The sequence below is a fragment of the Zingiber officinale genome, chromosome 1A (assembly GCF_018446385.1).
Source record: "Zingiber officinale cultivar Zhangliang chromosome 1A, Zo_v1.1, whole genome shotgun sequence".
Classification (NCBI taxonomy): domain Eukaryota; kingdom Viridiplantae; phylum Streptophyta; class Magnoliopsida; order Zingiberales; family Zingiberaceae; genus Zingiber; species Zingiber officinale.
Window position 1 is genome coordinate 141,028,783 of NC_055987.1, and position 27,762 is coordinate 141,056,544.

Below are 27,762 nucleotides of genomic sequence, written 5' to 3' on the forward strand. Positions count from 1 at the left end.
TCCGCTAGTGGGGGTGGGCATGTGAACCGCGAGGGATCATAGGTTGGGGCCACTACCCGAGGTGAGTGTGCAGATAGTGAGGGAATGTAAGCCTATCCGATTGGCCCCAAAGGAATAGGCCTAGATGGGGAAGGACGGTCAGCATCAAGCAAGGTTTTTCCTTGAGCGAAAGGAGCAAGAGGTGTATTTGCCCGCTCGGCCCTTGTCTATTTGAATGGATCCTAAGCATCTGATTGGCATCTTTTTTGTTGAAATCTAAGAGGCACATCTGAGTCAGGGGACTCAGAAGATGCTTTTGACACTTGACGGTGACCAAACAATGAGCTTTCCCACTCAGCCAATATTGCCTTGCTTAGTCGATTCAGCACAGCTTCATCCATTAATGTGGTCTTTGAGGTCAAAGCCTTAAAAATAGTCTCTGCTGTAAAAAGAAAAAGAGTGTCTCAGTTAGAGACAAGGTAGAGAGGAATTTAAAATTTCTTATTGAAGGAGAATTGCAACCCCTCCCAGATGGGTCTCAACCTGTAGATATAAAGTATCCCCTCTTGGAGGAATCCAGAAATGTCAAACTTTAAGCCAGCCAGGTGCTTTGAAGCCTCACTAAATGTTTGCTCCATGCGGAAGTCACCCAGCTCAGGTACAGGTGGAAGAGACAATTGCAATGTGGTCGACCAAGGTATGGGTGTGGGATGTTGAAGAAAGAAATATCTGTCCCTCCAGTCATGACCCTGATAAGTTATTTTATTGAAAAGGCAGTTTGTCAGCGTGCTTGAAAATGAAAAACACTTTTGGTTACTTGTTTCAGGTAGTAGAAGTAGTAGAACACCCGAGGGGTTAGAGGGACTCCAAACAAGCGAAATAAGATAATAACTCTGCATAGAAGGTGAATAGAGTTGGGGACTAATTGTTGAAAAGGGAAGTGAAAATACCGACTTACTTCAGTGAAAAAGGTTGGAAGAGGAAAGCGAAGGCCTGCTAGGATTTGTTCCTTAAAGAAGGTTACATAACTAGTAGGGGGGCAATGGGAACAATCCTAGTCATTGGGCATGATCGTGTGCATATAATCAGCAACTTCATAAGTAAAATGCAGGTGGTCCAGGTTCACCCCATTGAAATCTGAAGTGATCAGAGTATATCATATACTAGGGACATTCACGATGATGTTTAAGAGGTAGGATTGAAGAAAAAAGCAACAAGGATTTAAAAGAGTTTTTAGAACTGAGAGAAGGGACAACAGGAGCTTATGTAGAACAGGGAAGTCGTTGGCATCAAAAATGGAAGATAAAAGGGACAAGGAAATTGCTAGGGCTTTTTAAAGGGAAACACCCCACATGCCTCTTCAAAAAGGACCGTTGGATCGGGTAGGTAAAAAGACGGGTCAATTTTCATAGCCGTCGGATCAAAAGAGAGTGGCATGATTCTCCATGAAAAAAGTTATATGCTAGTTATAACATCTAGAAAAGGGAGGTTAATAGACACATGGCAGTAACAAAAGGGGTGCATTTATGATAGATGTGACAGACAAATCATTATTCCAAGGCACCAGCACGTGTGTCAATATGGATCTCTCTCCTCATTTATGGCATCCGATGGCCTTCCAAAGCATTCCAGCCTTAAGGACAGTTGGGCCTTCAGGTCCCAATCCCCCATATCTCATAAGCATGGCTAGCATTATACACCTAGCCGGCTTCATATCCTTTCGGAGATCCAGGGTTCTGCCACTTGCAAGGGTGTGCTCGGTCTTATTAGTTGTTCACGGTCTACAAAGCAACAAAGACTAAGCCATCCCTCCATTCAAATACTCAAAGCAATTACACACACTAGGAGAAATAACAGTGTGGAAAGGCAAGACAACCAAATCATTTCAATAAAGAGCACCTTCCGACATATCAATGGCATATTACTTAACATATCAAGCATCTGACATGCATTTTTCCAAGAATATAAAGATGACTTTAGAATTAATGGACGATCAGATGCATGGATAGTCGGATAGACTAGCTGATAGGAGGATCGGGCGTAAAAAAGACTTAGGTCTAGTCAGTCGATTATGAAACCTCCTTTGACTAGACTTGAAGGAGAGGCTAGTGATACAGTGTGTTGCGGGTGGCCCCAAGGGCAATGTAGAATCGATGGTCAAGATGATATGACAGTCAAAGTCAAGGTGAAGTGGCGGTCAAGGTCAAGGTGAGGTGGCAGTCGACGTTAGAGTATATGCAGAACAACGCGGTATTATTAGTCCCCTATCATACAGCTGATCAAGCATAGGGCTAGTCAGACTACCTCTAGGGCATAGTATTATCAGAGAATCAGAACAACACGGTAGAGAATAATAGCTATTTATCAAGGAATATTCCGCTATACCTACAATGGAACCTTTCTATGAGGGTGACTATACATCTTCTAGTACTTGACATCGGACATTCTTAAGCGTCTCATTTATTGTGGAGGTTATAAAAGACCATTCATATAGATGTAACGAAAGATTTTTCAGAGGATGACTGTGCATCTTTCAGACTGTACATTTTCCATTACTCGACATATTTTAATACCAGATATTCTTTGTCGCCTCATTATTACGGAGGTTATGAGAAACAACATAAAAGGGGTAATCTCCGTTGGCTAGGTACGCTTTTAATTACACGCATACACGCATCTACTGTTCATCTTCTTCTCCACTTTTCGCTAGACTACAGTACTTACTTGTACGTCGTAGTGTCTGCGCTAGGGACTCCCTTCCTAGTTCTTCTCCACTTTTGCTCTCTTTGAGGTATACGCATAAAGTGTTGGTCCCCTAGTGGCTGGCAAGAGAGGGATGAATTGCCTTGCAAAAATAAAAACACCTTTCTCGAAACTTGCAGCTTGATTAACACACTCACTTGTACAAAAAGAAATAATAAGAAAATTAAATAAAAGACAGAGGCACCGAAAGTTTCTTGGTTTGCAATCAGGGGATTGATAATCCAAGACGTTCGAAAGCTCACTAATGTCTCCTTCAGGCAGAGAAGCCTCTTACAGCAGTCAAAGATCACAACTATAAAGCTAAACTCAATTAGAATCAATTATAAGTGTTGTTTTTAGCTTTTAGGAACAGGGTTGTATTTATAGCCTTGATCGAGGTGCCTGGAAGGGTTCCATGTACCAAGATGTTGATAGAATTTTATCCTTATTACAACGGATTGTGCCACGTCGTGTTTTGATAAATTTCCTAGTCTAGGCACTCGAAAGGGTTCCAAGCGCCCATACTGGGTCGACATAGCCCCCCAGGCGAGGCACCCAGGGGGCGTCCAGGTGATCCGAGCGCCCGGACCCAAAAGTTAACCTCTGATTTACTTTTGCATTCGGGTCTTCCGCTCCAGTTCCACTCACTTGGATCTGGGTCTTCTACTTCAACTATGCTCACTTGGGTGATTTCGTCCATCCGGAATAGGGTTCACCCGAACTATTTTTCGTCATTCTCGACAACCTTTCGCTCTGGCTTCTCGTTTCTCGGAAACATTATGCGCCTCCTTATCCACCAGCGTACTCTTCCACGGCACCTCATCCTTCAGATGCACCGAACCTGTAGACTTTCTCTCGTGCTGTCCTTCTCACTAGCTGCGTCTTTCGTTTGACCTCTTGTGCCCCTAATTTCCTGTACACTTAAACATAGAACATCAAAAAATATAACATGACCTAACTTGACTTATTGATCACATTAAAACTACCATGGGATAATTACAATCTCCCTCTTTTTGATATGAGTAATCCCAAGTTAAGTTAGGGTAAATCACAAACAAGTAACAGTTATGAAATTGCAAGTAAAAAATGTACCCCCCCTAGACTTAATCTCTAATTCTCCCCCTTTGATCACATTAAAATGGGATAATCTATGCAAATAGTTGGAAATAAATTGAAGCAAAGTCTAAGAGATAAACTATAATGATTATCATTAAAAAAAATCAAGAAGTTTTAAGTTTTGTAGATCTAAATTTTTCAATTTATAAACTATTTTTGGAAAAAGTTTTAGAATTGGAAAAATTCTAAAAATTTTTATAACAGTTGAACGGTCATATATATAAACCAGATATAAATTTTTTTTAAAAAAAATTATATTATTTTAAGCAAAAGTAAATTCTTTTATACATAAAGATATATTTAAAAAAATACTTTAAAAATAGTTATTAACCTCAAAAATATCTTAAATTTTTTTTTTCAAAAATGTAATAGAGCATGTAACTTTGCAAAAAAAAAAAAAAAAATCAAAAATTTGATTTTTTTTGAGAATTTTTAATATTAAAAAGTCTTATTTGGATAAATAAATTGTATAAAATTCAATAACGGTTAGAAAATTTTAAAACTTTTTCTTAAACAGAGAATATGATAATTTTTAAAAAATAACTCAGTGAGAATATTTTTAAGGTAAAGAATATAATTTTTAAAAAAAGCATAAGACAGAATTTAACAATAAGAAAATTTTAAAATTTTTAGTATAGATAAGTGATGAAATTCTCTTTCCTGGAAAAATTAAAGAATAAATTAATATCTATTCAATTTCTAACAAAATTTAAAAGATATTGTTAGACAATTTAAAACAAGAATTTGAAATCAAAATAAAAATAAAACATGCATAATGATTTTTCAATTTAAGCATGATTTTGGAATCTAATATATATTCCTTCCAACTGGGTTAATCAAAAATTTCTTAGGGATATATTTTCTTGATAGTTTTTTGATTTATCCGTTGTGATATCTAAAGTGTCAATTTAGTCCATTATAATTTTTAAAATTAGAAATAACTATATTTGAACATATAGAATTCTTTAGATTCTCTATTTCTATTTTAAATTTTTTATTTTCAATTTTTACTTTGTCAAAATCCTCTAGTCGACCAGATATTGCTAAGGTTAATTTTAATTTTTCATTTTTTTTCTAATTTACAGGCATTTTTCGATAATATTTTTATAAACTAAAATAACTTATCAGGAGGTTGAGACCGTACCTGACTTACCTTGTCGATCTCCGACTCGGACGACGTTCTGTCCCACGCTACCTTTAGATTTCGATGCTTTGTCTAGATTGGCTTCTTGTTCTTCAACTTTGGATAGTTGTCTTTGACGTGCCCCTCTTCGTCGCAGTGGTAGCATCTTATCTTTCTTTTCTTTCTTTTTCTCTGCACTTGATTAAATTTATTAGTTTTAAAGAACTTTTTAAATTTTCTTACCATGAACGTCGTTTCGTCATCGTTAAGAGATGTTTCGAACTCTTGTTCGTCAATTTTTGCCTTAATGGCAATGTTATGTGTTGTCTTTGTTCTTAGACCTACATTTCTAGATTCATGAATCTCAAATGTTGAAAATAACTCTTCTAAAGTGCTTATCTCTAGATCTTTAGAGATGTAATATGCATTTACTAAGGATATCCATTCAGAAGTTTTAGGAAATACGTTAAGCGCATACCTTAGCGAATCTCGATTAGTTACCTTTTCTCCGAGATTCGTGAGTCTGGTAATGAGTTCCTTGATCCTTAAGTGAAGGTGTGCAACGGATTCACTTTCTTCTAATCGAAGGTTGCTGATTTAGTTCTGGAGTAGATCCCGTCTCTCTAGTTTTGTCTCTGAGGTTCTTTCATGTAGTTCCAGGAATTTCTCCCAGAGCTCCTTGGCTGACTTGTAGGCTCTGATCCAGTTGACTTCTTATGGCGGTAAATGCTTGGGAGATAGAACTCTGCTTTTCCATTTGTCACGAAGTCAGCTTGCTCCTTCTTTGTCCACTGATATTCTTTTTTGTCTTTCGAAGCTATAAAACAATATTTCATAATGATTAATAATTCAAAATCTGTTTTAAAAAATACCTCCATCTTTTTCTTCTAGTTGGCAAATTCCCCCTCGAACTTCGATGCGTAGATGCTCAGTCCGACCATCTTTTGTTCTTCGGTGGTGGTTAGTCCTTCCAAAGCTAATATTGCTCTGATATCAATTGTTGGTTCTCTAGCGGCTGACAAGAGGGGGTGAATTGCCTTGCAAAAATAAAAACACCTTTCTTGAAACTTGCAGCTTGATTAACACAATCACTTGTACAAAAAGAAATAATATGCAAATTAAATAAAAGACAAAAGTACTGAAAGTTACTTGGTTTGCAATCAGGGGATTGCCAATCCAAGATGTTTGAAAGCTCACTAATGTATCCTTCAAGCGGAGAAGCCTCTTACAGTAGTCAAAGCTCACAACTACATAGATAAACTGAATTAGAATCAATTACATGTGTTGTTTTTAACTTCTAGGATCAGGGTTGTATTTATAGTCTTGATCAGGACGCCTGGAAGAGTTCCAGGCGCTTGGACATGGATAGAATTTTATCCTCATCACAATGGATCACGCCACGTCACGTTTTGATAAAGTTTCTTGTCTGGGCACTCGGACTGGGTCGACACATCCCCCTTGGGCAAGGCACCCATGGGGCACCTAGGTGATCAGGGCACCAGACCATCCGAGCACCTGGAATTGGCCGAGAGTAGTACTAGAAAGGGTGACCAGATGCTTGTGGGGAGGCCCGAAGTAGGACAGGCCAGTCAGGGTAACCGGATACTCGCGGGGAGGCAAGTAGGTTAATGTGACCGGATGACTGGATGCTTGCAGGGAGGACTGGAGCAGGTCAGGGTAACCAAATACTTGTAGGAAGGCAAGTAGGTCAGGGTAATCGAATGCTCGTAGGGAGGCTTGAAGCAGGTCAAAGTGATCGAATGCTCGTGGAGAGGCTTGGAGCAGGTCAGGGTGATTGGATACTCACCGGGAGGCAAGGTGGTCAGGGTGACTGGATGCTTGTGAGAAGACCCTGGAGCAGGTTAGGATGACCGCATACTTGCTGGGAGAAGAGTAGGTTAGGGTGACCGAATACTTGTAGAAAGGCGAGTAGGTCAGGGTGTCCGGATGCTCATAGGGAGGCCCGAAGCTGGTCAAGGTGACCAAATACTCATGGGGAGGCCTGGAGCAGGTTAGGGTAATTGGATACTCGCGGGGAGGTGTGTTGGTCAAGGTGATTAGATGCTTGCGAGAAGGCCCCGGAGCAGTTCAGGGTGACCGGATACTGGTGGCCCACCGGTCAACAGGTCGATCGATGGTTGATTGGCGGCTAGTTCATAATCAAGTGTTTATGTTCTCTTGTGCTATCTATCTATCTATCTGGCTTGGTTATGGTGATCTAGAATAAAGCATCTGCGAAGATGCATGCTTATAGGTATGTATATCTTCATGTGTGTATTTTATTGTATTGTATTTATCCACCTATCCTCTTTAGTGCATGACAGTAAATACATCAACACATATATATCTCAATGGTAATTCAGTGTCGTACGTAATTTTGATCAAATTGGTGAGTTCAACTAGTATATATAAAGAGGATATTTTACAATGTTTTTTATATAAAAAATATTTTTATACTAGTTGGATTTGAATAAATTTTATATTGAAATCAAGGACTAAGGGCTGAGATCAAATTCACTCAAATCTACTGATCCCGCCGCCTATAAGCTTAGAAGACGGAATAATTAGAATCATGTAGTAAGAAAATTAACTGAGTCATCATGCCTTAGATGGAAAGGGTTTGAACAATTTTTTATATTGTCTACGTAATCAGAAGATCTTTGGTCAACTCTCAGAAGATCTTTGGTCAACTCTATTTGTAGATAGTAATTAGGTTTCCCGGGTCCCTAACACCTCGATACTCGAGGCGGATCCTACAAATATATAAGAAATAGACTAAATAGTAGAATAATGAAATGAATGAAGAGTTACTACGGTGACATACCCTGGTCTAGGACGCGCTCTCTGGTAGACCGATGAGTTGGTAGTGACATTGATCGAGTAGTCGTGACTTAAAAAAGTAGATGAATGTGAACCGAATGAGGAGTAGGATATGATAGCATAGAGCCGGCTGCAGCAAGGAACTGGAATATGACAGTGGCACAAAGGTTGAAATACAATAATGGCACGGAGGCCGGAACACCATATATCGACTCATAGGCCGCGGGGTAGTAACAGTGGCTCAAAGATCGAAACACAATAGTGAGGTGCATGACAGCGGTGACTTAGGGAAGGCTGGTTCACGTCAAAAAGCGTATGACAGTGCGAATCGAGGGTTGGATCGGCCTCGAGAGAAGACTGTAGTGGCAGTCGAAGATCAAATCTATGTTACATCTGAAGGCAAGGTGCCGAATAGTTAGATCTGACAATAGTGATGTCGTCTGCGATGCGGAAGGTACGAAGGTCATGGTAGAGTGAGAAACAGCGTAGTCAATAAAGTCAGTAGACTGAGAGGCCGGGGGCATCATGACCGGCGATGGTGGCTGGTCGCTGCAACGGAGAGGCTGCTAATGAGCAATTGTGTACACCAGAAAGGAGGGGAGCGCGGTGGCCGACTATGACCTGAAGGCGGCGACTAGTTGTGGCACGAAGGCAACAGTTGACTGTGGCACGAAAGTAACTGTCACGGAGTGGAATGATGACGCCCGCAGCACTGGAGTGGGTCGAGGGTGGCTGGTGACGACTATAAAAAGCAACTGTTGAACGACTGTGGAGCTAAGAGACCACTCGTGAGAGGGGAGGCAGTGCGGTGACAGTGGCAGTGTGCACGAGAGGAAGAAAAGAGACTATCTCTGTGAGGGAGAAGACGGCTAACCACAAAGACGAACATTGTCGAAGGTAACTGGCGGCCGATGGGTGACTGATTTCATTGTGAAAATGATATCAAAAGAATTTAAGTATTGAACCCCTATAACTACACTAATGTAGTATAGAAATGACTCAGGTCCTCTCCCAATGAAAGCAACGATAGGATGATAATCTAGGATTGTATGTTATTCCTATTTTTGAGATTTTAAATATGGAAATGGGGGTTTTGGATTTTGATTCTAAATCTAACGAATAAAAAGCAAAGCAAGTAGGAAACTAATCTAATGTTGGAATGAAATCTAACTGAGTGTGAATAATTAATCCACAACTCATTGTCACACTACGCTATGGATTAACTATCAACACAATTAAACTAAAGAATGAAATGACAAAGCATTAAATGAAACATAATCTAGTAAATGAAAGGCAATGCAAGTAATAAAAGCTAAGTCTAACCTAACTATAATTGCAGAAAATAAAAAGTATCATGAAATAAAGTAAGCATTTAACGAACCCTAAAGCATTAAAGAAATCTAATCTAACCTAACCTAATTACATTCAATCAAAATTAGAACTTAATGAAATTAAAAGAACAAGACAAACCAATAATTAAACAAACTAAAATGAATTAAATTAAACCTAACTAATGGTTGAAGTAATTGATCGAACATGTTGCGTGCATTAAACTAATTAAGCATAATATGTGCAATTTAAATATAGGGAATCAAGTTTGATACAAGAATTCAATCAAAAGCATCAACATAAGCAAATTGACACAATTAACAGAATTAAACTAAGAAATCTAACCACAATCCATTCATCCACTTCGATACCAAGGACTATCCTAGCCATCACGCAAGGGCCCAGAGATCGAACCCCGAACACCAATGAACAGTAGCACTCTACCAGACTGTTGCACACTTCGACAATGTTGAGGATGATACAAATCTTCCACCGATGAACCCCCTCAAATGAAAGTTGATCGAAAATGGAGATGTTGTGAAATGGGATGAACTGTCGCCGCTGCCTCCTTGCATTGTTGCCAGAACCCCAAATGGTGGAACTGCTAGAAGGAATCAGACAATGGAGATCACACCGGAGAACGCCTCCGGTGAGGTGGATGAATGGAGCCGCTGCCGAAGCCCACCACCACCTGGAAGAGTCTGCTGTCGCTCACCGCTGGAATCAAGAAGAAGAAGAAGAACTAAGGAAGGGCCGACTGGCGGCAGTGAAGAGAAGAAGAGGGAAAGCTATCAACCGGTGGTGAAGAAGGAAGAAGAGGGAAGGTGGCATCAGTGAAGCTTGTCACTTGCCCTAACCCTAAAAATCACGAGTAGACACTCCTCGGGTCCTTGTTCGGGCTCGGGAGAAAAAGGGTAAGGTTAATGGGTTATTGGATTTTGGTTTTGGTTGATGGGATCTAGATCTATTAAGAGGATGAAATTGGGCTTTTGGAATTGGGCTTTAAGAGTGGACTTGAGGATGGGGTTGGGTTTTTGAAATTGGACTTGGAATTACATTGAATTGGAGCTCCACTTCTTGATGAACTCTTGGATTATTTGATCCTGATCAACAGCCTAAATGCTTCCCTACAAAACAAGATGCACCTTTTAGATAAAATCCTAGAAAATATAGGAAAAATTATATCAAGACTCTAAATAGATATCAACTCGCAAAACACGGTATAAATGCGGAATTAAGTATACGAGAGGGTAAAATTGCTAAGCATAAGAGCCAAAATATCACATAAAAATGCTAGTTATCAACTCCCCCACTCTTATTCTTGCTCGTCTCAAGCAAATCAACAAAAGAAGAAAATAACTAAAATGCATTCCCCTAGCAATTCTCAATCATGCTTTAGAACATTGTGAAAAGAAAGTTACCTACGATTGTCAAATCTCAAAGACTCAAGCATTCATGGATTCAATTCATACACTAATTGACAAACATGATAATTTCAATCCATACTAGATAAACTGAAAATGATAATGAAATAATCTCACAAGGTAAGTAATGGTGACTCTCCTCTTATTAAATGCAATAGTGAAGCTCACTCAAGCTACTCATGGATTCATGCACTACCATATGATTGCTTTACTTCTAATCTCCACCACTATATACATAAGAGTGCACAATAAAATAATGAAGATATTATTTGAAATGTAAGAGAAATATGAATCAAAGAAAATGATAGTTAAGAAAAACAATAAGAAATATTAAGTAAGGTAATGATGGAAGACATGGATATATTGGAATGTTACATAGATGAGTACAAGTAAACAATGCCCAAAAATATTTCTCATCCAAACTTCCAATCTAGCTCTATAAACTCAATAAAAATGTGAATAATCTCTACTATAGCTTTTACAATAAAAATCGACTCATGATATACAATAGAATTCAAATGTTGTTACAATAAAGATTGTCACTCACAAAAATTCTACCACAAACAAATTTAAAATAGAACATGTTAAAGTTTTTCCATACATCCAATAAATATGTAGACAATCTCTACTATAGTTTTCAATAAAAATCCACTCATGATATATAATAAAATCTATATGTTGCTACAATAAAGATTGTCTCTTCCAAAAATTATATCACAAAGAAATATAAAATGACACAACATGTCAATGTATATATTTTTTATTTTTTCCCCCTTCTTTTGTTTCTAACGTTTCTGATTTTTTTTTCATTTGTTTTTTTTCATTTATGATTTGTTTTTTTTTCCTTTTTCCCTTTTTTCCTTTTTTCACTTTTTTTTCAACATGTTGTGCATCACTATATAACATCATCAATAGCTCAAAAAAAGATAAATAGCATGGTTTACCTATGCTTCCCCTAAATTCTAGTAAGCTATTTCTCTCTCTCTCTCTCTCTCTCTCTCTCTCTCCCCCCCCCCCCCCCCCCCCACCCCACCCCCCAATACTTAAATTTTTGTCCATCTCGGGCAAAATACTCATCATAAACATTCAAAAATATCCACATCCATAAGAAGAGTAAAGTGGAAATGAATGGAAGAGTGAAAAGAATGAAATGTCCAAAAATAGGGGGATTATTCAAGAAAAATGTGATAACAAAAGGAATGAATAAAAGAAAGTGAGATAGCCTTCATAAAAATCATGCAAATCTATGATAATGTGGTCTCGAAAGAATTAAATAAGTTCTAGAGTAGCATTAACCACAAGTGCATCACACATCAATAGGAATAATATACTAAAAAAATATCCTCACTAGGTATATCAAAAATTATCATCTCAATCTATCAACATAGAATCCATCACTAAGTTATAATCACATGCAATCCGAGAATCCAATTATGACAATAATGTTGGGAACGATGTGCCCGCTAGAGGGGGGGAGGGTGAATAGCATTTCGTCGTGCTTACGTTGGTTTGCTTCGTCTTTTTGTTGTGCAGCGGAATACTCGAAGATAAACACTCACAATGCTAACACCTAGGATTTACTTGGTATCCACCTCAAGATGAGGTGACTAATCCAAGGATCCACACACGACGCTATCTCCACTAATGAAACACTCCTTCTTGGTCGCAGCCGGAGGTAGAGAAGCCTCGTACAAACTCACACACCACCACAAACAAAAATACAAGAAGAGAGTACAAGATACAAATGAAAACACTACTTCTTCTTGCTTACTTGTTGCTTGTTGTTGCCTCTTGAACCTTGAGAGAACACTCCCAAGAGCCTTCAAGAACTAGAGGTGAAGATCGGAGAAAGTCACTGAAGATCACTGTAAGCTCACAGGAAAGAAATCGCAAAGATCTGCAGAGAAAACGCTCCGCAATGCTATATCCTGTGCTCCCAATCGATTGAGATCAACCGCAATCGATTGCCGCGTCAGCTCTGCACAATCCCAGTCGTCCATCACCATTATCCTACACAACGGTCACTTCCTAATCGATCGACCGATCGATTGGGACTGCTTGAATCGATCGCCCAATCGATTCAGCACCTTTCTGTGCTCTCGCGTCCGCGTGAGAGCTTCTGCTGCCCAATCGATCTACCGATCAATTGTCAGCTCCTGATCGATCGCCCGATCGAGTGGGAAAGCCTCTGTGCTCACGATTCCGCATCACAATCGATCGACCGATCGATTGGGCCTTCCCACAATCGCAGCACACTCCAATCGATCGACTGATCGATTGGACCCCGGTTCAATCGATCGACTGATCGATTGGACCCCGGTTCAATCGATCGCCCAATCGATTGACCAGCCTAGACTTGACTTAAACTCAAGTCCAAAATCTCCAACCCAACTCCTAGTCAACCGTGACCTGTTGGGTCTCCATGCCTAGCATTTGGCCACACCCGACCAACCTCGAACTAGCCTTCTAGCCTCCTCCATCAGCCTTACGCCCCTCGGATATCTCCCCATCCTTCACGCCTTGCCTTCAAGAGCTTCCTTCGGCCTCATCCTAGTTATCGAGTTCTCCTTGCCAAGTCACACTAGGATTTACCTTGCCAAGACCACATGATTGGACTTACACTCTTTGCCAAGATCACACTTGGACTTTCCAATTGCCTGGCTCCTCACCAAGACTTTCTCCTTTGCCAAGATCACACTTGGACTTTCCAACTGCCTGGCTCCTCACCAGGACTTTCCAATTGCCTGGCTCCTCACCAGGACTTTCTCCTGCCTAACTCCTCACTAGGACTTTCCAATTGCCTAACTCCTCACCAGGACTTTCTCCTGCCTAGCTCCTCACTAGGACTTTTCAACTGCTTGGTTCCTCACCAGGACTTTCCAATTGGCTACCATCTAGTTAGGACTTTCCCAGTCAAGTCTCCTGTCAACCTTGACCTACTTGACTTGTATTCTCATCAACCTGATCAACCCTTTGGCCATCTCCATAACCGGACGATTGTTCCAACAATCTCCTTATATTGCCAAATATCAAAACTCAAATTCTGACTCAAGCTTGACTCAACTCAAGCTTAGTTAAACTGGTCAAACTTGACCTAGAGAAATTGTCTCAACAATCTCTCCCTTTTTGATATTTGACAATACCTCTAAGTTAGGCTAAATGCCATAGCCTTAACCTCTTCTTTATACCAAGGCTAAATCCCATAGCTTTAACCTCTTCTTTATACCAAGGCTAAATCCCATAGGCTTAACCTCTTCTTTATCACAAGGCTTGAATGAAGGTTTCCTTCATTCTCTCCCTTTCATAGAGGGCAAACTCCCCCTGCTTGGAATGAAGGTCTAACCTAATCTTCCATTCTCCCCCTTTGTCACACATCAAAAATTGAAAACAAACTCTTCTCCATAAGAGTTAACTCTATGTTGTTTACAACTTCATATGTTGTTAACAACCCCACAATGAAGATCTCATATTCTTCATTGCCGCCTAAGCTGCCCCTTGAGCTCTACTTCACTTCACAATGCTCATCCGAGAGCATGCATCAAGTTCCCAATGAAACTCCCATTCATTGTATTCAATGCCCTCCCTTGAGCAGTAATCTTCTTTTCAATGCTCATCCAAGAATATTTTTCACTTTACCAATGAAGGTCCGATCCCCTTCATTAACCCAATACTCCCCCTTGAGCAATAATCTTCTTCACAATGCTCATCCGAGAGTATTTATCATCCTACCAATGAAGATAACCCATCTTCCATTGCTCCCCAATACTCAACCCTGAGTATTATCCATCACGAAGGTTTAACCCCCTTCCAAGGTCCTTGAAAGTAAATTTTCATGCATTTAAGGAGTAACTCCCCATAAAAACATGGTCAAACTTCTATCATTGCACCAACAATGACTTGGAGTTCCTAAACAGTTAGGAAAACCAAAACTTGAAGTTTTGAGATTCAAAATTCAATAATGAAACTAAACCTCCAACCTAAACTTCACCTTAGGTTACCTTAACCAATCCATACTTGCTTTCATCATAAAAGCTCCCCCTAAATGTATACAAGTGTATTCCAAAGGGTTAGGAATGGTTAATGACCCTTGAAAATCAAAACTTGAAGTTTTGAGGTTTTAAAATTCGAAATTGAAACTAAACCCCATCCTAAACTTCACTTTGATTTATCTTAACCAATCCATACTTGTTTTCATCAAGAAAACTCCCCCTAAATGTATACAAATGTATTCCAAGGAATTTGGAATGGTTATTGGAACTTAAAGTGGCTTAATGTGCTGAAATCAGACTTTTCCAGCCATAATCAGACTTACCAATCGATTGAACTTGGGACTCAATCGATTGAAGCTACTTCAATCGATCCATGAATCGATTCCGCAAGCTTCTGCCCACAGAAATTCCCTCTGAATCGATCGACTGATCGATCCAATCTAGTTCAATTGATCGACTGATCGATTCACTAACATTCTATTTGCGGGAATGGACTCCCCAATCGATCGACTGATCGATCGAACCCATCCCAATCGATCAGCTGATCGATTGGATTTCTGATTTCTTGAAATTCAATTTTAGTAAAATTTAGAAACTTTCCAAAAATTCTACAAAATTCTAAAAATCATGAAAATTCATGTAAACATTATTTAGGGTATACTTCATCAGGGAAAAATAGTTTTCTATGAAAATACTTCCTATTTTCAAAGATGGATACAAACTTGAGAACATGTAAAAACTTTAGTGTTTTCTTCCAAGTTTGTGACTAATTATTCAATGATGATTACTATCAAAAGATAGTTTTCACCAAGGTTTTCAAAAAGCATTTTAAAATGAATTTCAAAATAATATCCAACCATGTTCTTTGGGCTCAATGCACATAACTTATACATTAGCTTTTCCAATGATTAAAAGTCGCATGACTATGTGCTTTGATGAACCTAAAACTCAACAAGATGCACTAAATCAACATCTTGAGTTTTGTTCACCATCCTAACATCTCACTTGTATATAACGTGTACTAAAACACATACAAGTCATCTTATAGTTTTTTGTGAGATGTATATTTGGTTTTGCTCTAACTAAGGGATCATGCATATCTATCTAGGCATTATGAGACTTATGATCATCCACCTAGGATGTCATTTAGTATAATCCCACTTGTTAGGATATTTACCATTTTAATAAATGCCTTTTGTCCTTAATTACAAGAAAATTAACATAATACATGATGTTACATGACATACATCAAAATAAGCAATTTTCAAAAGAAAAAACATGCTATAGCTACATGATGTATGTATGACATAACATGGTATTTTTGTGTTTTTCATAATAAAAATGAATGCAACACATGATGTCATGACATATAATAGACAATCAATCATGACATTTTAGCATAAATAAAATATACCGAGATAATCTATCTAAGTATCCTTAATTCTTAGTTAAACCTTAATATTAATCTATATTGTCTATTTCTTAAAGAAATGTCAAAACCCAACTTGGCATGTCTTTTACCCTTTCTTATTTGTGCCAATTGAGATTAAGAATTAAATCCTCAAAATTTTGTTTGGCACATGTTACTCTCTCAAGGAGTAATCTTCTTAGATTTAAGACTTAGATTTGCTCTTAACTCTTAAAAAAATTATCTAAGTCCTAACTTGACATTTCTTTTGCTTTCCCAAGTGTGCCAATTTAACCTAATTTCAAATCCTCAAAACTTGGCACCTTTTTGCTCTTCAAGGCTTAATCACATTTGATTAACGCAAAGGTTTTCTCTTAATTCCTTAAGAAAATATCAAAATTCTAACTTAATTTTTCTTATACTTTTCTTAAGTATGCCAATTTAGATTAAGTTCAACTTTTTAAATTTTGGTACATATATTACTCTTTCAAAAAGTAACCCTAATAATCCTTTCCATTTTCAAAAGTTAACAATAACCTTGAAAATGCTCTCAAGTGTCAACTTTACCAAGGTTGGGTTACCTACGCTTCCAATTAGAGTTGATACTCTCTAAACCCATCTAGGGTGTAGAGAATATGCTTGTAGGAACCCAATATTTATTGGTGCTCCTTGGGTGCTCTAGGTACTCACTAGGGATAGCTTCCTTAGATACCTTCCTAAGGACCTTTCTAAGCTTCTTAGAAGCCTTAGTCACTTCTACTAGGTCACTTCTAGGAATAACTTCCCTTGTAACCTTCTTTGTGACTTTATTAGGCCTTTTTGGAGCCTTAGTCACCTTTACTAGATCAACTTTAGGGATGGCCTCCCTTGCGACCTTCTTTGTGACTTTGTTAGACTTCTTAGAAGTCTTAGTCATATTGGTCTTGTCAAAAGTACTCTTAGGGATTCGTTCCCTAGTATCTTTGATTTGACCTCTACACCTAGGGTTGGTCCCATAGCTATATGGAACCCTATGAAAGGAAGTCACATCCTTCTTGGCTTTAGGTTGTCTAGCTTTTCCTAGGTTATGCTCATTTTGACCCCTAAGCATGTTTTCCATTCTTGCTAGGGTTTTTTGTAAATTATCAAGTCTTGTCCTCAAGACTTGATTTTCACTCCATAAATCCCTAGATTTTGGTTTTTCATTGAATTCTTGAGCATTTCTAATTTTAGGAAAATATCTATAATCCTTAGAATTATTGCCTAAGTAATTATCTACCTTCCTAACCTTAGGTGTGGTAAGTCTAGCATGAGGAGGAATATATTTATCCTTAGTGCCATCATGCTTCCTACCTTCATGATAATTAGCATTAAAATGATAAGAATTATTTGTAGCATGCTTTTTATCATGTGTCAAAGGAATAGGTTCATTAAATGATACCTTGGTTTTTACTTTGGAAGGTCCCCCTAGACTTGTGCTTCCTCCTTTGACTTTGGTCGTTTTCTTCTCCTTTGGACATTGACTTCGATAATGTCCATGTTAGTTGCACAAGAAACACACAATGTGTTCCTTGCTCTTCTTTGTTGTGAGGATTGTCTCCTTGGGCTTCTCCTTGCCCTTGGGTACTACTTGGCTCTTTTTCTTGGCCAACTTGGGACACTTGCTTTTGTAGTGCCCATGCTCTCTACACTCAAAGCAAATGATATGGTTTTTATTTTTTACAATTGAAGTTTCTATACCTTTGCTTGTAGGGATGATGCTTGATTCTCCATTTGATGTAGTTTGAATTATGGAGGTTGCATCATCTTCTTCTTCTTCTCCTTTTGAGGATGTGGGTGCTTCCACCTCTTCAACCCTTGAGGATGTGGATGCTTCCACCTCTTCTTCTCTTGAAGATGTGGATGATCTCTTCTCATCTTCCTTCTCCTCCTCTTTCTTTTCCTCTTCGAATGTTGCCCTAGTGTCAACATCGGTTTGGTCCTTCTCTTCTTGGACCAATGAGCCTTTCTCCTTAGGCTCATCCACTCCTTGAAATTGAGTGGGGTTCTCATGATAGACAATGATCTTTTTCCAAAGATCACATGCACTTGTGTATTCACATACACTCAAAAGGATATTAGAAGGTAATAAATTTAGCAAGATTTTTGTTACCTCCTTATCCGCCTCCGCTTGCTCCTTTTGTTTCTCGGTCCAATGTCGAGGATGGAGGTGTTTACCCTTCTTATCCTTAGGAGCTTCAAATGGGTCTTCCAATGCAATCCATTGGTTCCAATCCATTTGAAACCATATCTCCAACCATTTCCTCTAATAATTGAAATCTTCTTTGTCATACGGAGGTGGAATTCGGATATCCCATCCGAGCGGTCCTTCAAGCTCCATCTTCTTCTTCCTCTAGCTTCTTGCTCTCTTGGCGGTTAGTCTGTAGAAGTACGACCTTGCTCTAATACTAATTGTTGGGACCAATGTGCCCGCTAGAGGGGGGATGAATAGCGTTTCGTCGCACTTGCATTGGTTTGCTTTGTCTTGTTGTTGTGCAGCGAAATACTCGAAGACAAACACTCACAATACTAACACCTAGGATTTACTTGGTATCTACCTCAAGATGAGGTGACTAATCTAAGGATCCACACATGATGCTATCTCCACTAATGAAACACTCCTTCTCGGTCGCAGCCGGAGGCGGAGAAGCCTCGTACAAACTCACACACCAACACAAACAAAAATACAAGAAGAGAGTACAAGATACAAATGAAAACACTACTTCTTCTTGCATACTTGTTGCTTGTTGTTGGCTCTTGAATCTTGAGAGAACACTCCCAAGAGCCTTCAAGAACTGGCGATGAAGATCGGAGAAAGTCGCTGAAGATCGCTGTAAGCTCGCAGGAAAGAAATCGCAAAGATCTAAGGAGAAAATGCTCCACAACGGCTATATTATGTGCTCCCAATCAATTGAGATTAACCCCAATCGATTGTCACGTCAGCTCTGCACAATCTCAATATCCATCACATGTATCCTGCGCAACGGTCACTTCCCAATCGATCGATCGATCGATTGGGACTACCTGAATCGATCGCCCAATCGATTCAGCACCTTTCTGTGCTCTAGCGTCCGCGTGAGAGCTTCTGCTGCCCAATCGATCTACCGATCGATTGGCAGCTCCCAATCGATCGCTCCATCGATTGGGAAAGCCTCTGTGCTCATGATTCCACATCCTAATCGATCGACCGATCGATTGGGCCTTCCCACAATCGCAGCACACTTCAATCGATCGACTGATCAATTGGACCCTGGTTCAATCGATCGCCCAATCGATTGACCAACCTGGACTTGACTCAAACTCAAGTCTAAAATCTCCAACCCAACTCCTAGTCAACCGTGACCCGTTGGGTCTCCATGCGTAGCATTTGGCCACACCTGACCAACCTCGAACTAGCCTTGTAGCCTCCTCCATCAGCCTTGCATCCCTCGGATATCTCCCCATCCTTCACGCCTTGCCTTCAAGAGCTTCATTTGGCCTCATCCTAGTTATCGAGTTCTCCTTGCCAAGTAACACTAGGACTTACCTTGCCAAGACTACACGCTTGGACTTACACTCTTTACCACGATCACACTTGGACTTTCTAATTGCCTGGCTCCTCACCAGGACTTTCTCCTTTGCCAAGATCATACTTGGACTTTCCAACTGCCTGGCTCCTCACTAGGACTTTCCAATTGCCTGGCTCCTCACCAGGACTTTCTCCTACCTAGCTCCTCACTAGGACTTTCAAATTTCCTGGCTCCTCACCAGAACTTTCTCCTGCCTAGCTCTTCATTAGGACTTTCCAACTACCCGGCTCCTCACCAGGACTTTCCAATTGCCAAACATTCAGTTAGGTCTTTCCCAGTTAAGTCTCTTGTCAACCTTGACTTACTTGACTTGTATTCTCATCAACCTAGTCAACCCTTTGACCATCTCCATAACCGGACGATTGCTCCAGCAATCTCCTTATATTGTCAAACATCAAAACTCAAATCCCGACTCAAGCTTGACTCAACTCAAGCTTAGTCAAACTGGTCAAACTTGACTAGGGAAATTGCCCCAACAAATAAATCATCAAATCCGGCAATCAAATTTAACTAGCTTTCACAATTTCTAAGATGATAAAAAGAACGCATTGGGGATTTATTGTGAAAACCCAACTAGGTAAGATAAGAAACAAATACCATGCAAAAACAAATAAAGTATACAAAGAAAAGAAATATATACAAGCAAACAGAAAAGAGAAGTGAGATGGAACCAACTCCCCTAAATTTCTAGTGCTCGGATTCGATTCAGTTTCAACAGCCAATCTGGAAGTGGTAAGAGATGGTTCATTTGAAATATTCACTTCAGAAGCTTGATTATTGCATAGAGTATTAGGGCTTTCATCAAGTGATAGAATGCATCCTTGGGTGAATGACTGCAAATGAAATGTCTGGAGAAATTCTGTGTACTAAAAAGAGGATGCAATTCTTGCACGCATACTATGTAAGATAGATTAGAAATAATAAGAAAATCAACAGAGCATGAATCAAAAGATATGTCACATTCAATACAATCAAAATGAATTACCTCCATGGAATTTCCTAAAGATTCAGAAGAAATATCAACCTTATCATCCTAAAAGGTACCTGGAGGTTCTAAAATAGTGAATGCGACATTATCTTGGTCAGGTGAAGGATCTGGCTCTGGATCAGGTACAATCAACGAAAGTGATTATTGAGTCTCCCCTACACTTCCATCATCAATATGTACAATAAAAGGCTCAACTGGCTCAGCTGGTGGTGGAATAGTCAAAGGAAATGATTCTTAGGACTCCTCTACACTTTCATCATCAAAAACACCTGCAAATTCAAGAATATCTGGAACAACAACATCATCAACAAAAATATTATCAGGATCAACTACAACATCACAATGAAAAAAAACTAGAAAAGTCATGTAAAGTAGCAGAATAAAAGTAAAAAATATCACAATTTCTACAATCCATCTCGTCGAGAATTGATGCAGTAGGTTGATTTGAATGCAACTATAACTGTATCAATGAATGTGTTCTTGGCTTGAATTGTGTTTCTTGTTGCAAAAATTGTTGTGACTACTCCCTAAAATGCTTCTTAGGCTGATGGTGCTGAAAGTAAGGCTGCTAATACTAGGACCACTCAGAAATCCCTTGTTGTGTGTTCTCATACCCTAATCTTGCAAATAAATTATACCAATCCTGCTGATGAGTCTGATAAGACTAAGAATTAGGTTGATAATACTGGATCCTGGTAGGGAATACACTGGAAAAAGAATGAACATCTTTAGCAATCATCGGTCTAGTCACATACTGTTGATAATTTGTAGTCATAATATTAATAAATTCTCTGACCTAAGTAGGTGTCTTGTTAACTAGAGCCCCTCCACTAGTTGCATCAACCATACTCCTGTCCATGGAATACAATCTCTTATAGAAGTACATAATCAGTAGTTGATCGCTTATCTAGTGTTGAGGGCAACTAGCAACAAGTCCTTTAAATCTACCCAATATTGTTGAAATGGTTCTCCTATAAACTGTTTAATTCCACAAATACTCTTATGAATAGCTGCAATCCTAAAAGCAGGAAAGAACCTCGCCAAAAATAATTTCTTCATCTCGATCTAGCTGGTGATAGAGTTGGGTGGGAGACAATACAACCAATTTTTTGTTGAATCTGCTAACGAAAATAGAAATGATCTAAGTCTAACATCATCTCCTGATATGCCAAGTGGGTTCCATGAAGAACAAACCATCTCCAAATCTTGCATATGTCTATTGGGATCCTCACCAGATAGTCCATGAAACTTCGGTAATAAATGTACAATATGCCATACTCAAAGTCTACTTCCAAATCAGAATATCTAATGCAAAAGGAATCATCTGACAAGTCTGGTGCCCAAAGCTCTCTGAGAGTCTTTTCAGTGTTCTTCTCCATGTTGCTCATCAAGTCTAAGATCTTGAACACACTGAAACTCTGAAACTGTTGATAACACAAATTTCCTGGTCTTATATGAAACACTTATACAAATACAATCAAAAGACACAAGAAATAGACAAGATAGAACACATGCATACAAGATATGAAATAATTAAACCTTAACAATATTTTTGAATTTATCCAACCATCAATGAAATAGACAAGGGAGAAAATAGAAAAACAATCCTAAGATCACCAAACACCACTACACATCCCCCGCAATGGCACCAATTTTTGATTTGACGTGAAAACGATATCAAAAGAATTTAAGTACTAAACCCCCTCTAACTACACTAATGTAGTATAGAAATGACTCAGGTCGTCTCCCAACGAAAGCAACGATAGGATGGTAATCTAGGATTGTATGTTATTCCTATGTTTGAGATTGTTAATATGAAAATAGATTTTGATTCTAAATCTAACGAATGAAAAGCAAAGCAAGTAGGAAAATAATCTAGTGCTGGAATGAAATCTAACTAAGTGTGAATAATTAATCCACAACGCATTGTCACACTATGCTATGGATTAACTATCAACACAATTAAACTAAGGAATGTAATGATAAAGCATTAAATGAAACATAATCTATTAAATGAAAGACAATGTAAGTAATACAAGCTAAGTCTAACCTAACTATAATTGCAGAAAATAAAAAGTAATATGAACTAAAGTAAACATTTAATGAACCCTAAAGTATTAAAGAAATCTAATCTAATCTAAACTAATTGCATTCAATCAAAACTAGAACTTAACGAAATTGAAAGAACAAGACAAAGCAAGAATTAAACAAACTAAAATGCATCAAATTAAACCTAACTAATGGTTGAAGCAATTGATCGAATACGTTGCGTGCATGAAACTAATTAAGTATAATATGTGCAATTTAAGCATGGAGAATCAAGTTTGATACAAGCATTCAATCAAAAGCGTCAACACAAGCAAATTGACACAATTAACATAATTAAACTAAGAAATCTAAACCATAATCAATTCATCCATTTCGATACCAAGGACTACCCTAGCCATCATGCAAGGGCCCAGAGATCGAACCCTGAACTCCGATGAACAGTAGCACTCTGCCGGACTACTGTACACTTCGACAATGATGAGGATGATATAAATCTTCCACCGATGAACTCCCTTGGATGAAAGTTGGCCGGAAATGGAGATGTTGTGAAATGTGAGAAACCGCCGTCGCTGCCTCCTTGCTTTGCCTCCTGAACCCCAAATGGTGGAGCTGCTAGAAGGAATTGGACGATGGAGATCTCACCGGAGAACCCCTCCGGCGAGGTGGATGAACGGAGTCGCTGTCGAAGCCTACCGCCACCTGGAAGAGTCTACTGTCACTCGCCACTAGAATCAAGAAGAAGAAGAAGAACTATGGAAGGGTCGACTGGCGACAGTGAAGAGAAGAAGAGGGAAAGTCGTCGACCGATGGTGAAGAAGGAAGAAGAGGGAAGGTGCCGTCGGTGAAGCTTGTCGCGTGCCCTAACCCTAAAAATCGTGAGTAGAGATTCCTCGGGTCCTTGTTCTAGCTCGGGAGAAAAAGGGTGAGGTTAATGGGTTATTGGATTTTGGTTTTGGTTGATGGGATCTAGATCTATTAAGAGGATGCAATTGGGCTTTTGGAATTGGGCTGTAAGAGTGGACTTGAGGATGGGGTTGGGTTTTTGAAATTGGACTTGGAATTACATTGAACTGGAACTCCACATCTTGATGAACTCTTGAATTATTTGATCCTGATCAACAGCCTAAATGCTTCCCTACAAAACAAGATGCACCTTTTAGATAGAATCCTAGAAAATATAGGAAAAATTATATCAAGACTCTAAATAGATATCAACTCGCAAAACATGGTATAAATGCATAATTAAGCATACGAGAGGGTAAAATTGCTAAATAAAAGAGCCAAAATATCACATACAAATGTTAGTTATCAACTCCCCCACACTTATTCTTGCTCGTCTCGAGCAAATCAACAAAAGAAGAAAATAACTAAAATGCATTCCCCTAGCAATTCTCAATCATGCTTTAGAACATTGTGAAAAGCAAGTTACCTACGATTGTCAAATCTCAAAGACTCAAGCATTCATGGATTCAATTCATACACTAATTGACAAACATGATAATTTCAATCCATACTAGATAAACTGAAAATGATAATGAAATAACCTCACAAGGTAAGTAATGGTGACTCTCCTCTTATATAAATGCAATAGTGGAGCTCACTCAAGCGGTCGGTACGGTATATCGTACCCAAAATCGAATACCGTATACCGTATCAAAAAAATTGGTATTCTAAGAAATGATACCGATACCGTACCGACATTTCGGTATACCGAAATTTCGATATACCGAAATATCAATATGGTATCGATAAAATACTGTCATGTCGAAGTTATATATATATTACATATAATATATAAAAAATAATTCTCTTGTAATGAAGGGCAGTGATCAATATTCATCAATACAAAATAAATCCTTCAAGAAACTCAAAGAAACCAAGAATGATATATATAACAAAACAAATTCCTCAGAACAATAAACACCAACCGTAAACAGAAATAAAAAAAAAATGAAAACTCAAGTTTTCGAGTCAAGAGCACATCGTTAGGGCTGGAAAAAATATCGAAATATCGAAATACCAAAAAATTGTACCGAAAAATCGTACCGAAATACCGAAGAATCGCGACGTGAGTGTCGGCTGTGCAAGGAGAGAATCACGATGTGACGTGAGCGTCGGCTGTGCAAGGAGCCAAGGAGAAGAATCACGACGTGAGGGCCAACTGCGCAAGGAGAGAATCGCGTGTCACGACATGTGCGTCAGCTGCGCAAGGAGAGAATCGTGAGTCGCGACGTGTGCGTCGGTTGCGCAAGGAGAGAACGTGGTTTGGAGAAGAATTTAGCCGTTTAGGGTTTGGTTTAAACTTTAGGAAAATCTAAATTAATCATTTAATCTATAGTTACTTAGTATTTCGGTATATCGAAATATTTTAAATTGTTACCGTTACCGACAAATTCGGTACGGTATGATACCGTACCGACAAATTCGGTACGGTATGATACCGTACCGAATTTTTCGGTATACATAAAATTTTGATATATACGGTATTTTTTCTGTACAATTTTTCGGTATTTCGATATTTTTTTCCAGCCCTACTCAAGCTACTCATGGATTCATGCACTACCATATGATTGTTTTGCTTCTAATCTCCACCACTATATATATAAGAGTGCACAATAAAATAATGAAGGTATTATTTGAAATGTAAGAGAAACATGAATCAAAGCAAATGATAGTTAAGAAAAACAATAAGAGAGATTAAGTAAGGTAATGATGGAAGATATGGATATATTGGAATGTTACATAAATGAGTACAAGTAAACAATGCCCAAAAATATTTCTCATCCAAACTTCCAAGCTAGCTAGCTCTATAAACTCAATAAAAATGTGAACAATTTTTACTATAGCTTTTACAATAAAAATTGACTCATGATATACAATAGAATCCAAATGTTGCTACAATAAAGATTGTCACTCACAAAAATTCTAGCACAAACAAATTGAAAATAGCCCATGTTAAAGTTTTTTCATAAATCTAATAAATATGCAGACAACCTCTACTATAGCTTTCAATAAAAATTCACTCATGATATACAATAAAATCTACATATTGCAATGATAAAGATTGTCTCTTCCAAAAATTCTATCACAAAGAAATATAAAATGACACAACATGTCAAAGGATATTTGTTTTCCTTCTTTTGTTTCTTACGTTACTGATTTTTTTCATTTGTTTTTTTTCCATTTATGATTTCTTTTTTTTTTCTTTTTTTTTTTATTTTTTTTTTATTTTTTTTTAACATGTTGTGCATCACTATAAAACATCATCAATAGGTAAAAAAAAAAAGATAAATAGCATGATTTACCTATGGTGATCAAGCATGATTCATCTATGCTTCCCTTAAATTCTACTAAACCATCCCTTTTCTCAGACTGAAATAGAGACATATATAGGGATGACAATAGGACGGGTTGAAATATGGTCCCATAACAAATCCGCCCTGGCGGGGTGAGTTTAGACCCGCCTAAATAGGTCTCGAGGCAGATCTAGGGGTGAGTCCCGGGTTTAATTGGACCGCTAGGACTCGCCTCATATAATATTTTTTTATTAATTATTAATTGAATAAAAATTAATAATTAATTTTTAATTAAATCAAAATTGATAATTAATTTTTAATTGTGATAATATTTTTTTTTACAAAATATTATTAATATAAATGTTGAAAATAAATTTAATGTTTAATTAATTTTTAATTTTTAATTTTTAATTTATATTTTAACAAAATAAAAATATGACTGTCTAGCGGGTCTAACCCGGATCCGCCCCTATCAACGGATTCGCGAGTCCAAAGGGAGGCAGGGTAAGTCCAAAGGAAGGTGGGGCGGGTCCCGAGTTTGCCCAAACCCATCTCAATCTGGATATATTGTCATCCCTAGCTAGACATATATAGGGAACAAATTGATATAAAATATATACAAATTTAAATTGTCAATAGAATTAAAAGAGTGTTTGATTATACCTTATAATCTTTTATATTGATTTTAGTATAAACCTTGTAATTTGGTAGGATTAAGGACTGAGATAAAAAAATTCACTCAAATCCACTGTACTTGCAGTTGCGTCCATTTAATTTCTTCAAAGGAAGGTGGCGCGGCACAAGCCGGCCGCTGGAATGGTTGGCGGACTTGGATATTGTTCTCGTGCCATTCGGCGACGGTGGCGATGTCAAGATCATGAAAGGCTGGAGAGACATCTACACCACGGAAAATATAATCGAACAGATTCCCAGCGCACAGGAGAAGTTAAAAGCTGTGATAAAAGAGTACGTGGATTTGTACAAAGATCAGAATCCGTCCATCATCTGCGTCGGCCACAGCCTCGGCGGCTCCCTCGCCGTAGTCAGCGCTTTTGATATAGCGAACAGCGGACTGTCCGAGATCAACGGCAATGATCATATTCGGGTATGCGCTGTGGCGTTCGATGCCCCCAGAGTCGGGAACCAGGCGTTCAATGACGCCTTGGAGAAACTACCGAAGACAAAAGTTTTAAGAATCAACAATAATAAGGACATTGTCGCCTATTGGCCGCCGTGTGATGGCTACGTCGACACCGGTAAAATTTTGCCCATTAATTCTGAGGAATAGACGTTCTTGAAGAGTAAGGGAGACTACGAAGGAGATCAACTGCTTGCGAAAATAGCTCAGTGGCACGCGCTGCAAGTGATTCTACACACCGTGACCGGATGGAGGACAGAATTCGACAACGACTCCGAGCTTGTGAAGGCGAGACTGCCGCTGGTGAACAGGTCAGCGGGGCATTTGAAGGCTGAGCATAAAGTGATCGAGGCTTGGTGGGTAGAGAAAAACAAAGGGATGGCGTACGATAAGGAAAAGGACATATGGTACGAGAGACCGGTGCCGTGGAACGAATAGTCGAGCCAATAACTGGTGGCCGCCCGGCCGATCGGTGGTTGATCGGCGGCTAGTTCATAATTAAGTGTTTATGTTCTCTTGTGCTATCTATCTAGCTATCTGGCTTGGTTATGGTGATATGGAATAAAGCATCTGCGCGGATGCATGCTTATACGTATGTAGATCTGCATGTGTGTATTGTTCTGTATTGTATTGTATTTATCCACCTATCCTCTTTAGTGCATGACAGTAAATACATCAACACACATATATCTCAATGTTAATTCAGTGTCGTACGTAATTTTGATCAAATCGGTGAGTTCAACTAGTATATATAAAAGGATATTTTACAGTGTT

General features: G+C 38.6%; 1 protein-coding gene and 1 long non-coding RNA gene across 2 annotated transcripts; one reads left to right on the forward strand and one right to left on the reverse strand.

Annotated features, from left to right (window-relative positions):
• Positions 1 to 9,337: 9,337 nt before the first annotated feature.
• On the reverse strand, positions 9,338 to 23,484 carry LOC122036188. Its single transcript, XR_006127330.1, has 2 exons — positions 20,562 to 23,484; positions 9,338 to 10,236 (listed from the first exon to the last, which is right to left on the reverse strand). It is a non-coding gene; the product is annotated as an uncharacterized LOC122036188 (long non-coding RNA).
• Positions 23,485 to 26,727: 3,243 nt separating this feature from the next.
• On the forward strand, positions 26,728 to 27,426 carry LOC122004149 (phospholipase A1-II 5-like). The gene is made up of 2 exons (XM_042559080.1): positions 26,728 to 27,106; positions 27,194 to 27,426. The coding sequence occupies exons 1-2, from the start codon at positions 26,728 to 26,730 to the stop codon at positions 27,424 to 27,426; spliced, it is 612 nt and encodes a 203-aa protein (XP_042415014.1).
• The last annotated feature ends 336 nt before the right edge of the window (positions 27,427 to 27,762 follow it).

What these genes read in the sequence shown, in the direction of transcription:
- LOC122004149 (XM_042559080.1), top strand. Translation starts at nt 26,728, where the DNA reads ATGAAAGGCTGGAGAGACATCTACACCACGGAAAATATAATCGAACAG. An exon ending in TGATGGCTACGTCGACACCG is followed by an intron (nt 27,107 to 27,193) that starts GTAAAATTTTGC and finishes TTGCGAAAATAG; the next exon opens with CTCAGTGGCACGCGCTGCAA.